This window comes from Nerophis lumbriciformis, linkage group LG09, assembly GCF_033978685.3.
Source record: "Nerophis lumbriciformis linkage group LG09, RoL_Nlum_v2.1, whole genome shotgun sequence".
In the NCBI taxonomy this organism is placed as follows: domain Eukaryota; kingdom Metazoa; phylum Chordata; class Actinopteri; order Syngnathiformes; family Syngnathidae; genus Nerophis; species Nerophis lumbriciformis.
In genome coordinates, this window is record NC_084556.2 from 20,099,935 (window position 1) to 20,116,901 (window position 16,967).

The 16,967-nt window shown below is 39.9% G+C and overlaps 1 protein-coding gene across 1 annotated transcript in view; it reads right to left on the reverse strand.

The window, feature by feature from the left end:
- The window catches only part of lrch2 (leucine-rich repeats and calponin homology (CH) domain containing 2), a 41,620-nt gene extending 27,497 nt beyond the window's left edge, over window positions 1-14,123 (reverse strand). The window contains exon 1 of the mRNA XM_061962341.1: window positions 13,850-14,123. Within this exon, the coding sequence (XP_061818325.1) occupies window positions 13,850-14,123 (274 nt within the window). The remainder of the gene's footprint in view (window positions 1-13,849) is intronic.
- Between the last annotated feature and the right edge of the window lie 2,844 nt (window positions 14,124-16,967).

Consider the following 16,967-nt stretch of genomic DNA (forward strand, 5'->3'; position numbering starts at 1 on the left):
TGAAATGTCTCAGGGAATTTTAGAGAAAACATTTGTTGATTGTGTTGCGCTGTCGCTAACAAAAAGGGTAATAAAATGTCAAAAAATAAAAGGAATTACAGGACTGTGTTGACCGAGTCTTTACAATACATTAATTTATCTGCAGCGACCCACTACACATAAATATCGACCGCCACAAATACATTTGGCGGCACCAGTTGCACTGCACAAAGGGACAGGATCTAGCTGTGAACAACAATAAAAACAAAAATTTACACATAAGGATCACACAATGTAACATACTTTTTTTAATGCGCCACACGGACATAAAAAACAACACATACACAAAACTACATACTGCAAGGCATGCTGGGTAACACACTGTATTCTTTCCCAAAATGCTACACTTTATTTAGCATTTTGATTTTGAAATATTTTAGGTCTTATATATTCCGGTCAATATGGAAATGAGATTCAACTTCCCTAACACCTGATAGATTGATTAATAGTTCTCCCAAATGTTTGAACCAATTGCAATCGTTCCACCATCAAAACATTCCACTTACTTAGGACAATCTAGCCATCTTTTTTTAAATATGAAACAATTCCTGGTTTTCCCTGTATTCCTACTTTTCCGGAACGCTTATTCTCTATTAAAAATTGTTACTACTTCCACATTAGCATGCTAACTTTTACAGCTAATTTCACAGGTATAGGTATACATCTTAGAATCATATAATTTGGTACTTCACAAATGCTAACTATTAGCATGTTAACTTTTTTGGGGGCGAATTTGACAGGTATATACCTCAGAGTCATATAATTCGGTACTTGACACAAGCTAACGGTCAGCATTCTAATGTTGGCATTTTAGCATGCTAACTGTTAGCATGTTGGTGTTTTCCGCTAATTTCGCAGGTATACACCTCAGTCATATAATTTGGTACTTGACACATGCTATCTGATAGCATGTTAGGTTTCTTAGCTAATTTTTGCAGGTATACAACTCAGAGTCTAATAATTTGGTGCTTAACACATGTTAGCATCCAAACATACAAACAGTTAGCATGTTAAAAAAATAACTTTAACATGCTAACATTAGCATTTAAGCATGCTACCTTTATCATGTTAGGATTCTTAGCTCATTTTACAGATATACAATTAAGAGTCTCATAAATAACAAATTAACACATGCTAACTCTTAGCATGCTAACATTTTTTAATGCTAATGTCAGCATACAAGCTTTTTTAGCTCATTTAGCTCACCGTTGTAAATGTTGTTCATTGACGCCATCTGGCTGCTGTGTTACTTCTTAGCGTTTCAGTTCGGCCTTGCCTATTTTAGCATTCACGCGCAATTTATTTCGAAAATTACCTATTCTAGTTCTTTAAGAGGGGTTAATTAGACTGCAGACCACATGTCCTCTTTTCCCCGGACATGTCCTTTTTTGCGGGGCTGTCCGGGCAGAGTTTCTTAAATACCTCAAATGTCCGACATTTTGAGTTAGGGTTTGCGTGTATTTTCAATGTACGTTCATGGTTAAGAGGGGGTTAAAAACATAACAACTTGTGAAGGTGTGCGCACGCAGCAGCATTCGTGAGGGAGGGGCAGAGACAGAGAAAGCGAGGGATTGATTGATTGATTGAAACTTTTATTAGTAGATTGCACAGTACAGTACATATTCCTTACAATTGACCACTAAATGGTAACACCCAAATAAGTTTTTCAACTTGTTTAAGTCGGGGTCCACGTTAATCAATTCATGGAAAAGGGAGTGGAGAGACAGACAAGACACCCGGTTTGCTTGTTTGTTTTTTTTATTGTATCGATTATCGCTTTCCGCCAGTGTTTTGTTTTGTTTATATTTGCCGGGTCAAATTTCCGTCCCCGTTTATTGCGTTTTTATTTTGATTCGCCAAAAGTTTTATCAATGACAACTACTGCCTCAAGTTTACCGCGAGGGGCTGTCAAAATAAAAACTTTATGGTAAACACTAAGGGGTGTGTAAAGTCAACATTTTTAACTCCAGTAAATTAGTTACTTTAGTCTTTGTGAGTCCATGGAAACTTTACCTTTATCTCCCGCTGGATCCACATCGTTCGAGGATGGAGACAGGTTAGCTGTTAGCTTCAAGCTAATCAACACCCGAGCAGACTCCTCCACCCCAAAAACATACTTTGCAAAAAACGGGGCAATTGTTTGCCTTTTGAAGTGTTAATGTGCGAGGAGTGTTCAAAAGAAGTCTCTTGAAGAAGTGGCTGACAAGTTAGCATCGCTGACAGTGACGTCATCACCGTCATTGTTTACTGAAGCAGAGATGCTGACTGTGCGTTATGATAAACTTGCATACGACGCCAGGCTCTGCTTTTTATCGTTAGATTTATCAGATTTAATTTTTTATTATCTATAGCAGGGGGGTCAAAAGTGTGCCCCGGAGGCCATTTGCGGCCCACAGCTAATGTTTTAAAGGCCCACGTACGGCACATTCTAAAAATACTATTAAAATAAACAAAAACATAACAAAAGTGAAATAAAAAGCTTAAAGGTGAAATGTAATTTAGAAAAAGTTGCAATGTTGACAAATAAAACAAAGCTGTTTTTTTTCTTTCAAACTGTCATTGCTCAAAACATAAAATTGAATCAAAATCAATGTTATTATGAATTATTGACCTATCCAAGGCTCCCATTACTTCACATCAAATATTCCACTTTGAAAAATATTTTTGGTGGAAGATTTTGCATATTTTGTGTTTGCCATTAAAAACATAGTTTTGTTTGACAAAAAAGGACAGAAAACAAACAAACAAAAAAACAACATAAAAAAAACAAAAACATTTTGAAATGAGGGATAGATCTGAAGTTGATGTAGACTCCAGAGATTTAAGCGTTAAATATAAAATGTATGTATGCCCTGGCACACCATTATCATAATTTCATGGCTGAAGCAAAACACTTTTTACACTTTTATACTGAAATAAATACACCTACAACTTGTTAAATAAAAACTTAGAAAAAACTACCAGCAGCGGTAAAGCTCAGATCCATGAAGGAAAGAAGAAAGTGAATGAATGTTTATAACTGAATACATTTACCGTATTTTTTGGAGTATAAGTCTCACCGGAGTATAAGTCGCACTTGCCAAAAATGCATAATAAAGAAGGAAAAAAACATATATAAGTCGCACTGGAGCCCGGCCAAACTATGAAAAAAACTGCGACTAATAGTCCGAAAAATACGATACATATGTATACAAATGTGTTTTCTTTTTTTAATTATTTTTTTTAATGAACTAAGTAACGTTTATGACAACCTTTTTCCAAAACCCAATATAAAATGTGAGATATAACAGGATAATGCATACGTTCATACATTTTTTTCAAAACGCTTACAAAAAAGTGGGACCCCAAAAATTTACTGTGGGACCCCATTTTTATGACTTGATGGGGTCCCTATGACCCCATTTAGAAAATTCCTAGCGCCAACACTGCTGTCAACAGAGGAGAAAAAAAGCTTTATTTAAAGAAATATATTATTTATAAAGCAAGTTCGAGTATCATCGGCAAATTTTCACCTAGTCTTGGCACGCATATTTGTGTCCTCTTTTTGGGATTTCAGAATATGGTCAGCCTAGGTTAATCAATACCTTCATCCCTATGGTATGTAATGTGGGCATACAGGTGACATCCAAATAGATGCAGGCATGCTCTCTGTGTAGTAGTCAAAGACCATAGACTACTAGACAGACAGATCAATAGATTACTCAGTGAGAGAGGAGCACGTCATCATTGAACATCGGTCTAAGATTACGATCCTCTTTTGCCACTCAATGGATCAGTATTAGCATTCCCTTTATTGATCCAGGAGTATGTGACATTTATGGTTCAAAATAATGGCATGGGATTGGTTCAAGTACTGTAAATCATTTCTTGTCAGAGATGTGTCCCAGTAATCTGTGGTGTGCATCATTGATGTCATCAGTATTGGCTCTGTTACTGTATCCATGGGAGTTAAGATGATGATTTGCATTTCTGCATCTGGATGTCTCACTCGCTTCCGCTAATAAACACAAACATTATTGTTCTAATCTAAACCGTAGAGGACACAAGGGGACACAGGGGAGTGATATATGTGAGGGCCTACCTTTGGACACCTATTGATTGTGCAAATGAGTGTGTGAATGTGTGTGTAGCTGATCCTATCGCCTACCCTATCTCTGCAGGCCGACATGTTCATTAGCGATGTGCGTGAGGAGCTGCACAGCCACAGATAAACATGCGGTAAAAGTCAACATAAATGCACCTCCATCAAGTAATACATGCGGCTACTTTTAGCTGCTGTGACTTTTTACACAATAGGACTAAAGTAATTGGAATCACTGTAAGATGTATGGAAATGGGATCTTCTGGATTATAGCAGGGGCAGCACGGTGAACAGGGGTTAGTGCGTGAGAAGGTCCTGGGTTTGATCCCCGGGCTCGTGGTCTTTTTTTATGGAGTTTGCATGTTCTCCCCGGGTACTCTGGCTTCCTCCCACTTCCAAAGACATGCACCTGGGGATAGGTTGATTTGCAACACTAAATTGGCCCTAGTGTGTGAATGTTGTCTGTCTATCTGTGTTGGTCCTGCGATGAGGTGGCGACTTGCCCAGGGTGTACCCCACCTTCCGCCCGATTGCAGCTGAGTTTCTAACACTTTTGCTCACTTCCTGTTCTCAATTTATCCACAATATACTCCATAGGTAATAACATTGAAAATATTAATAATAATTAGTGAAGTAAGTTATATTTCATATGGTGCGATGAATACGATTATCAATAAAGTCAGAATGTTTATCATGGTTCTTCTTCTTTGTACTTTGTAAACACTTTAAGTTTGAAGAGTTTCTTGTATTGGATCATATTACCGTATTTTTCGGACTATAAATTGCAGTTTTTTTCATAGTTTGGCCGGGCTCCAGTGCGACTTATATATGTTTTTTTCCTTCTTCATTGTGCATTTTTGGCAGGTGCGACTTATACTCCGAAAAATACGGTAGTACATTTTTAGATTTCTTTGCTTAATCCATTCCATAATCTAATTTCACATACTGATATACTAAAGGTCTTAAGTGTTGTATGTGCATACAAATATTTTAAATTAATTATTTCTTTAAGGTTATATTTCTTCTCTTATGTTGAGAAGAATTGTCCAATAATTGGACACAGAAATTTGTTATTGTCAGAGTACTTGTATGCACGTAATTTATTTATTTATTGAAAACTTGTTAACAGTTGTATCTAAAGTCATGTCAGGGTTTATATTAAAGTGAAAATTGCCAACAACAGTCAGTGTCTCCTCACTCATCTTTGCACTGGTATTTGTATTGACCTGATCACTGACCGAATAACAACCTGCTCCCCCTTTCTGGTAACCATCCACTTTTAAGGTAAAGGAGTAGTACGGTCAAAATACATTGTGTAATTAATCTGTGTTTATACATGATTAATGCAATATCTTTTTGTGATTAATCACTTGATTTGCCTCGTTATTTTTGACAGCTCTCATTAGAACAGAGTGTAATTTAAAATGAGGGTTTCATTATTTGGAGTGCAACTGCACATGATAGTTTGTCTGCAAAAGTGCAGTATTTTGTCTGCTGAAAAATAAAAAACATACAAACTTCTTAGTAGGGTACACTGCAGGACTACATAATCATAGAACCATAATTCACATAAGAGATGGAAATAATAACTGATTATTGCTTCCAAAAAATCATTCTCCATTACGACACACTATAGGCAGCATGGTTATTCTCAATACCCAGTAATATGGAATTGAATCTTACAACCACTCACGACTCGATTCAAGTCAGGTGACAATTTGAATTAGAATCAAATCTTGATTCAACATGACTCTCAATTCAACCCGATTCTCACAGTATTTTATGTGGTAAAGAAATTATGATAAAACCGTTTCAAAACAGGTTACAGGATACAAAAGCAAAACAACTTGATGTATGAAGTGCAAGTGAGTAGGCATGGAGATGGGCTAAAAACTATTTTAAAAAATTGATTCTTAAAAAAAAATGTGTCTTTGAAAATTATGAATTGATTTAGAATTGTATTTAATAAGAATCACGATTCGGATGTAAATTATTTTTTTGGAGAATGCCTAGTCATTAATGCTGGCATGGAAATAAAAAACTTAAACCATTTGAATTATTTTTAGGAAAATTATAGTTATGTATATTGGTTAATAAATATACTTTTCATATTCGTAACTGAATTGTGTGAGTTATAATCACAAGGACAAAGATAAGACCTTCTGGAGGAAAGTTCTGTGGTCAGATGAAACAAAAATGTAGCTGTTTGGCCACAATGCCCGGCAATATGTTTGGAGGAGAAAAGATGAGGCCTTTAATCCCAGGAACACCACCCTTACCGTCAAGCATGGTGATGGTAGTATTATGCTCTGGGCCTGTTTTGCTGCCAATGGAACTGGTGCTTTACAGAGAGCAAATGGGACAATGAAAAAGGACCTCCAAATTCTCCAGGACAACCTAAAAGCAACGTCCCGGAGGTTGGGTCTTGGGCGCAGTTGGGTGTTCCAACAGGACAATGACCCCAAACACATGTCAAAAGTGGTAAAGGAATGGCTAAATCAGGCTAGAATGAAGGTTTTAGAATGGCCTTCCCAAAGTCTTGACTTAAACGTGTGGACAATGCTGAAGAAACAAGTCTATGTCATAAAACTTATAGATGGCTACCAAAAGCGCCTTATTGCAGTGAAACTGTCAGGCTTGTCTCTGACTGTTTGGTCATGTTTTAGTTTTTCCTCTGTGTCTGTCTTTATTTCCTGTTAGCGCTCTTATTTTGTCTTTATTTCATGCTTGTATCCCTGAGTGTTTTTCCCCTCAGCTGTGGCTGATTGGCACCGGGCCACACCTGGTGTCAATCAGCCAGCTGCTATTTAGATCTGCTTTGTCCTCCAGTCAGGGTTGGATTATTGTCGCTAATGATTGTCAATGTCATTAATACTTATCATTGTAGCTGTGTCTACTTCTGTTCACTCTGCTCATGTCATAGTTCCTTCGTCTCACAGTAAGTGTTTTTGTTTCTTGTCCACAGTTAACCTTTGTGCTAGTTTTTGTTCATAGCCAAGTTTGTTCTCCGCCTTGTGCGTGCCTTTTGTTTGTACCCTTCAGTGTGTGAATGTGTGAATGTGTGTGTGTGAATGGGTGAATGTGGAAATAGTGTCAAAGCGCATTGAGTTCCTTAAAAAAAAAGGTAGAAAAGCGCTATACAAGTACAACCCATTTACCATTAACCATTTTGTTTGTTCTTGTTTTAGTGTTAAATGAAATAATGTTTTCCTGCACCAAGCCTGCCGTCTCTGCATCTTGGGGTTAGTCACCTACACCCTGCGACAGAAATTTGCCAAGGGACATGTAACCAAATATTAACATTGCTGTATGTATATACTTTTGACCCAGCAGATTTGGTCACATTATCAGTTGACCCATAATAAATTCATAAAAGAACCAAACTTCATGAATGTTTTTTGTGACCAACAAGTATGTGCTCCAATCACTCTATCACAAAAAATAAGAGTTGTAGAAATTATTGGAAACTCAAGACAGCCATGACATTATATTCTTTACAAGTGTATGTAAACTTTTGACCACGACTGTGTGTGTATATATATATATATATATATATATATATATATATATATATATATATATATATATATATATATATATATATATTTATTTATTTTTAATGCAGATTTTGAATTGGACACTGTGCATGAGTACCTAATGAAGTGTCATTTTTTTATTGGACCATGATATTTTGTAGAAATAAAATTAAACAGAAAATAACAGCAAAATAGGAAAATTAGAGCAAAAAGTCAAAATGTGAAAAGAAAAAAACTTGAATGTTGATACAAATAATGACACAAAACATTGTCTTTAAATATTGTATGCTTTGATTGTGTAAACAGTTTGGACGCCCATGTGCATTGTAGACATATTCAAAGCTAGAAAGCAGAAGTGAGAAGCCCACACAAGACCGTCAGCAATTGGCAGGCAGAGAGGTAAATAGGAACACATATCGCTTTGAAAAGACCAAAGCTGAGGTCAAAGGGTGTAATCACTTTCTATTAAGAGCACTAGCTCAAGCTTGGATGCTGTAACCCAGCTGTATTTGGGCAAAAACACCACCCAGAAGCCACACAACTGGGGATTCCTCCCTACTCGGTTGATGGTTGTGAAGGAGGGAGGGAGGGAGGCAGGCGTATCCATCCCCCGTCTCCCTCCTCCAACCTAGACCGTGCGCCATCTGCGGCCCACAAAGTGGGCCTCTCTTCCACATGCTGACTAGTGTCTGCTCACAGCAAGACTCCACTCTGCTGCACCTTTAATGCCAAAATCATCAATCCGTTCATTTGTCTTGGTGCTGCAGATTATGTCTGATAGCCTTGTGTGCTAGTAGTGACACAGCAACGTCTAAAATAGATATTCTGTTGAGCACCGCTGTCCCTCTGAAATACATAATACAGGATGTAACACCTCTCAGTATGATGCACAACAATTCTACATATTACAATTCATTTTAAAACAATTTATCTAAACTTTGTAAGGTTATTCATTTCAGTAATTCCTACAAATAAAGGGGCTACCTGTTTGACTTTGCTTATGAACACCTTATAGCAATTGGTCTGCCAGAGAATAAGAAGACAAATCATATATACAGTACATATCAATACATATTGCAATATATATTGCAAGTAATCAGACCCATCAGTATTTTTTTTTCATGACTAGTAGTTGGGAGGCTTTTGCAGACTCTGACATGAAAATGCACAAATGAAAGCATATATAGTCATCTCTCACCACAATGCGGTTCAAATATTGCAGCTTCACTGCATTGCATATGTTTTTTAACCAAATCTTTTTTTTTGGCATCTTCTACCATTTTTGGGGGCCTGAATGAAGCAATTCAAGCATAAACTGGCTAAATAAACTAAAAATATAAATACTACAATAGCATTGGCCACTAGAGGAAACCAAACTAGTCAGAGTGCACATCATAAAAGGGAAATGAAGCATTCAACACCCTTTTTGCCTTAATCATTAAATGTTGGATTTGTGTTAAAAATTCCAAAATCATCTAATTATAAGGTTCATGCAATTTGGGGTGAGCTTGCAAGCAGTTTTGGATGCCTCTGTTTGCAGACTTTTGCAGTCTGGTTACGTTGTGATGTCACCGCGAGGTGGATGCACTTATTTAGACTTTGAGTCAAGCCCCTCCCCCTCTGCTTCAGGCAATGAGGAAACACAGAAAAAAGTAAGATAAAGTATTATTTTCATCTAATCGTGGCATGTACATAACACTGACATGCAACATGCAGTGACATAAATGCTGCTAAACCAGATTTTTTATGCAATCTGAATCGATCGTAGAGTGTACAGGTGTACCTAATTTTCTGACCAGGTGAATCTATATAAAGTTTATTTTTGACCCTGTCTGGGGAAAAAATAGCGGTATAAAGTTTACGAAGTTTATTTTTGACCTTGTCTGGGGAAAAAATAGCGGTGACGACTTCAAGACATATATTTAAACAGTATGCATTTTTTAAAGAAAACTTATGATACTTTTCGAGAGGCTGGGGCGTGGTTTCATTTACAATCTGGGAACGCCTCCACAATCGAACATCTTGCAGATAGACTAAAAAAAATCTAAATACACGCAAAATTTACACCAAAACATATCCAAAACATATTATTTGGAGCACAGGGAAGTGTTTAAATGTAGATTAAAATCATCATATGTCTCCTTTAAAGAAACACTTACAAATTACCACTGAGAAAGAAAAACATATTTAACCACCCTAATAACAATACGGCTCTCAACAATATTTAATATATCTTCTGCAAAGGAAAGTATATTGTCTGTCTGTTTATTTATTCATCTTTAAAAAAAGAATTAAAACATTTTTTAGTGTGTGTATCAGTACTTTTTGAGCACATTCAACAGTACCGTGATAATAATGATAATTGTGTTCACAATAACCGTGACATGAAATGTTAATATGATTACATCCCTGCAAGATGCCATTAAAAGCTTGAGTTCCATAGCGAATAGCTTTGCATATGTTGACCTGATTGTGTGAAATATTGACTCCATTAATAATAAATGCCTGCAGGTTGATGCACTATGATGCCATATGCATGGGAAACTATATAAACTGTTAAATATAATGGTTGCCTCTTTAAATTACTGCACTCCTCTAGTAAAATTTCCGATATCTAACAGTGTAATCATTAATGTGATATAGCTTTGCTTTCGTGCACAAGGACATTTTGTCTGAAAGCATAAAATCACAGCGCAAGAATTACGATTTCCTGGCTACTCTCACATGGCTGCGATGACGCCAAAACAGCATAGTTAGAGTTTGAGGTAACCGGTAGTTTACTTGGAATGAAATGTGTCTCTTATTTAGCCAGTCAGCCTGCATTGTGCTTGGACAACAAACAGTATTTACACTGGTTGATGATTACATGCAAGAATGTTGGGACTTCGTGTCTCAGTGCAGAATGTCCTTTATGAGATGTCTTGGAGAACCGAGCACAGGAATGTGATAAAAACGAATTTAGGAGGGCTTTGCAGGTCACACAAAAGCACATTAAATGTTTTTGTTTGCTTTGCAACCTGGATAAACCGAAGGGCGACATAATTGTACCCTTGTTGGTTAAGGACCTAATGGTGCAGAAAAATCACATGATTCCACAAATGAACCTTTATGTCTTCTTGGTGAGCGGTTGCAGAATACAAGCCTTATCTTTGGCAAGACCACTTACTGTTCAAGAAGAACTGCAATGAATACCAATCAACCACTACCTATCCTTTCATTAACTAGGCATTTAAAGGGCCTTCTTGAGCCCAATGCACACGAGAGAGCAGCTGATGCTCCTGCTGTGACTTGAGAATGCTACACACACCTTAGCAAGCCTTTGTGGGTCCCTTCAGGGGTGAGCTAATGCTGGCATATGAACCTGAACATCTGGTTGCTCTCCAGACCCTCGCCATGGGACAGCAGATCGCAGTCATTTCTCATGGGAAAACAAAGCGAGTTTAGAAAAAGTGCTAGTGGCAATCTGCAAACAAACACCCTTGTGTGAAGAGCCTTCTTTGCTTTCCTCACAAGACCACTCATCAGTCAGATGACACTATGATCTGGGCAGGAACAACCACACCACCTTTCCTTTTATTTAGCTCCAAAAAGCTAATTTTATTGATACTTGTAAAAGTTGTCGACAGTATTAAGAATAGGTTTTCTTTCAAGGCAGGTTTCTTCACATTGTAAAGTGTGAATGAAGGGAGAAAGTGGTAAAAAAAACAACAGAAAAACAAGACATTGCCATCTTCATGCTACTGACTATCATTAGTGATTCTACATGGCAATTTCGACAGCTACAAACTGTGTATTGAAAACTTCAACTACCATTACAATCAAACAGCAGGTGTGTAATAAGTGCAATACTTAACGTATAAACACTTTGTAGAGTGCAACATAAGACTTTACTGGCACATTTAGCTTCATGGCAAAGAGTATTCCCTGACTACGACAACACACCATCTATACACCACTGAAATCTAACATTTTGGAAAAGCAACTGCATGCAAAATCTACTTTGCAAATGAGACTAATAAATTCATAAATGCAGTAAAAAAAACAAGATATAACAACTGGACAGTGCAGTTATTATTATTATTATTAGAATCATCTTATTCTTAAATGTTACATTAAAAATGAGATTTTATTACTAAACATTTACATTTGAATTACTTACACAAGTTATTCAAGTTAAGTACCGGCAACGGTTCTCATGTACTGGGAATTGGCACCGTTTTGATTTAAATGTGAAAGGTACCCATTGCTGGTGAACAAGCTTCTTCCTGGTTCATTGTGAGGGAGTAAAATATGGCTGGTGCTATTATGATTCTGGATTGAGGGAAAGCTGCATTGATGCTATTGGAGGAAATACAGTCCTGTATCTGCTCCTCATCAACATATCAGAGGTTCTATATTGGCCTTTGCACAACCAATTGGAGACTACAAGTGTAATTGTGAAGTGTGGATATTTGTTTGTTTATATGTAGTCTAGAATGTACCTAAAATCAGCTGGGATAGGCTCCAGCTAACCGGTGACCCTTGATGCATTAGTTATACACACATGCAAAAAAATGCATAATTGCCACCTTCTGGGGACAATGGCTTCGCACTAGGGTGGTACTGCTTTGGTACACTTTTGACACTTTAAAGGCTGTTTTAAAGTTTGGGAACTGGGCAAAAGTCTTCGGTCACAACTTATAATGAGCTTTTTTTGTCACTATTTTTTTTTACATGGAAGCCATTTTGGCGTACTTAAAAAAGTGACTAGTGGGACAGATACAATGCATTCATGCGCCAGGGAAAGAACTCAATACATTTTGCTTAAAGTCTGGATAAAAGTGCATATACAGAAATGAATATATCTCAAAACCATAGCTGCACTGCTTCATATATGAACCAGGAAGTAGCTTGCTAACAAACAAAGAGAGAAAAAAATGTCACAGTGGTGCATGGTTGCTGTTAGCGTGATCCCAGGATGCAGATGAGATCAGCAATGTGCAGGTGGAAGGTATTTTAATAAGGTACTAGGCAGTGGAGGCAAGACACACAGGTTGTGCAGGAACTCAGAAATATAGACGGATCAGGACAAAAAATTAACACATATATGACGACCTGCACTTTTTTACAACAACTTGGCTCCTAGCATAAACACTCTATGCAATGGTTTAGGACCACAACAACTATGTGGGAGGCAGCATGATCAGCTATGACACCATGCTCAGGTAAATGTTTATGTGCACTGTATATCATTTAAATAACAAGTCCCATTTGGATTCTTGATTAGCAACTTACACAATCAAACCCTAGTAATATCTAACATTAAATGAGCTCACAAAAAGCCTAGAGTCGATACTGTACCTGGCCTTAACAGAGGTTTGTGTTTTACTGACTGACCTTCTAGTTATACTGTATATTCTCAATATGCGCAGTAACCCACTTCTGCATAGTACCGTGCATGCAATCTTTTGACCAATAAAACTATACGGTTACCTTTGATCCAATAATAACCCATGAGACATAAATGAACTTGTATTGTACCTCAATCCTAATATTGTAGGCATAAACTTATGGTTGCAGATGTGGAGGATAAAACTATTGCAGATATGACATATGGTATCAAAACAAATCCTCTGGGGATGCAGCCCCTTAAAAAAAGTAATTGTCCTCATAGTGCATCTCATGGCATATGGCATATGGACATATCAGTGCAGACGACGCAGACACTGGCAGCATGATTAATAACAGCTCCATCTTCACCAGACTCCTTGGAATATAATTGAATCATTACAGATGTGTGTCCTCAATATAGAAAAAGATAGTATTCTACAGAAAACCTCATTTACAAACAGCAAAACGAGGTAGAAAAATGACTATAGTATCTCCTTCCTTTCTGCATGCTCGCACTAAGCATAAAGCACGCAGAGGGTGTGAGGCTGCCAGGACCGTGAACGCATCTTTTGTCTGCATGTGATCAAATGGATGCACCACAGTAAAACATACCGCATGTCTACGTTTCACAGCAATAGGATTCATTTGTACTCTCTTCCAGTGGGATTTGCATCGACACCCACGCTGCACACTGGCTGACTATAAGGGTGCGCCTGCTGCCGTCTCATTCATGCATCTCAAGGGGGGTGGGTTCGGAGAGGGGGCTTCGCCCAAAAACAACCAAACTCGCTGCACAAACGAACGTCCACAACATCCGACCCACCTGCTTGTGTTGTGTCCGTGAGGTCGTAGCTCACCCCCGGGTACTCCCTCAGCTTCCTCCCGCTCAGGTTGAGTATCCCCGAGCACACGGCATCCTCCAGAGCTCTCTCCAGGCTGCGGGCCGTGTGGTGCTGCTGCTGCTGCTGCTGGTGGTACTGGTGGTGCTGATGCTGCTGCTGCTGCTGGTACTGGTTGTTACCCGGGCTCCAGTGAGGTGAGTAGTGGTGGTTCTGGAGAGCCGTGACAGCTCCCACACCTCCTTGACTGGACGCCATTTTCGTTTAAAAAACACACACACACACACACACACACACAACAAAAAGAGGAATTTAGAGCCAGGGTAATAACGGCAGCAGCGGCGCACAGCGGCAGATCCTCCGCCCATGCGCGTGCATACAGTCACGGGGGCAGACGCGAGGGGGCGGGCCTCCGAGGTGGAGCCTGGAGGTGCTGATGGTGATACTATGGTGGCCATTTTAGGCATCAACCCCGCCGCTCTGATGATTAATAGTCGATTCCATGCAGGCGGGCAGCCGGGGCCCTTTAAGAAACCGACAGTTCTTACTTATAATGCCCGAATAATGGAAACTGACAATACATCCCAGAAAAGGTGCTGTATTTGCATTATTATTGTGCAAATCAAATACATAATGAAAGGAAAATTATTAATCAGTTTGTTTTATTTTTATTTTTTTATTTTTTTAAATTATTAAATCAACATAAAAACACAGGATACAGTTTGTGCATCAACCTAAAAACTATTCCTCCTGATTCACCAGTTTTATTATAGTTGGTTTGTTGGGCATGGGGTGGATAGATCGATCCAACTATTGATACCAAGGGTGGGAGCGGTATCGGACCGATACTAGCATGATGACATCGATATAATAGGCCCATCCATCCATCCATCCATCTTCTTCCGCTTATCCGAGGTCGGGTCGCGGGGGCAGCAGCCTAAGCAGGGAAGCCCAGACTTCCCTCTCCCCAGCCACTTCGTCCAGCTCTTCCTGTGGGACCCCGAGGCGTTTCCAGGCCAGCCGGGAGACATAGTCTTCCCAACGTGTCCTGGGTCTTCCCCGCGGCCTCCTACCGGTCGGACGTGCCCTAAACACCTCCCTAGGGAGGCGTTCGGGTGGCATCCTAACCAGATGCCCGAACCACCTCATCTGGCTCCTCTCGATGTGGAGGAGCAGCGGCTTTACTTTGAGCTCCTCCCGGATGGCAGAGCTTCTCACCCTATCTCTAAGGGAGAGCCCCGCCACCCGGCGGAGGAAACTCATTTCGGCCGCTTGTACCCGTGATCTTGTCCTTTCGGTCATAACCCAAAGCTCATGACCATAGGTGAGGATGGGAACGTAGATCGACCGGTAAATCGAGAGCTTTGCCTTCCGGCTCAGCTCCTTCTTCACCACAATGGATCGATACAGCGTCCGCATTACTGAAGACGCCGCACCGATCCGCCTGTCGATCTCACGATCCACTCTTCCCTCACTCGTGAACAAGACTCCGAGGTACTTGAACTCCTCCGCAAGATCTCCTCCCCAACCCGGAGATGGCACTCCACCCTTTTCCGGGCGAAAACCATGGACTCGGACTTGGAGGTGCTGATTCTCATCCCAGTCGCTTCACACTCGGCTGCGAACCGATCCAGTGAGAGCTGAAGATCCTGGCCAGATGAAGCCATCAGGACCACATCATCTGCAAAAAGCAGAGACCTAATCCTGCAGTCACCAAACCAGATCCCCTCAACGCCTTGACTGCGCCTAGAAATTCTGTCCATAAAAGTTATGAACAGAATCGGTGACAAAGGGCAGCCTTGGCGGAGTCCAACTCTCACTGGAAACGTGTCCGACTTACTGCCGGCAATGCGGACCAAGCTCTGGCACTGAGCATACAGGGAGCGGACTGCCACAATCAGACAGTCCGATACCCCATACTCTCTGAGCACTCCCCACAGGACTTCCCGAGGGACACGGTCGAATGCCTTCTCCAAGTCCACAAAACACATGTAGACTGGTTGGGCAAACTCCCATGCACGCTCAAGGACTCTGCCGAGAGTATAGAGCTGGTCCACAGTTCCACGACCAGGACGAAAACCACACTGTTGCTCCTGAATCCGAGGTTCGACTATCCGGCGTAGCCTCCTCTTCAGTACACCTGAATAGACCTTACCGGGAAGGCTGAGGGTGTGATCCCACGATAGTTAGAACACACCCTCCGGTTCCCCTTCTTAAAGAGAGGAACCACCACCCCGGTCTGCCAATCCAGAGGTACCGCCCCCGATGTCCACGCGATGCTGCAGAGTCTTGTCAACCAAGACCGCCCCACAGCATCCAGAGCCTTAAGGAACTCCGGGCGGATCTCATCCACCCTGGGGCCTTGCCACCGAGGAGCTTTTTAACTACCTCAGCAACCTCAGCCCCAGAAATAGGAGAGCCCACCACAGACTCCCCAGGCACTGCTTCCTCATAGGAAGACGTGTTGGTGGGATTGAGGAGGTCTTCGAAGTATTCCCTCCACCGATCCACAACATCCGCAGTCGAGGTCAGCAGAACACCATCCTCGCCATACACGGTGTTGATAGTGCACTGCTTCCCCTTCCTGAGGCGGCAGATGGTGGTCCAGAATTGCTTCGAAGCCGTCCGGAAGTCGTTTTCCATGGCTTCCCCGAATAGGCCTCTCGCGCTAAATACATCGTCGCCGCCCCATATACACACACGCTTACACTATAAACCTAAAAACGTGATAACAGCGTTTAAAAACACGTTAAAAACAAAAATGTGTTGTTTAACTGTTTGAAGACGGGATTAAAATATAAACCCCCTTAAATAATTTGGTTTAGTTTTTTTATATTTTTATATATATATATATATATATATATATATATATATATATATATATATATATATATATATATATATATATATATATATATACATATATATGTATATATATATATATGTATGTCCATCCATCCATCCATCCATCCATCCATCCATAACATGGCAAATGTTATTGAATGAACATTTGCCATGTTCATTCAATAACATGGCAAATTCTTGCATCCAGCACACCTTACAATAGTGGTAATAAAAGATGCAACCTATGCTTGAAAGAGA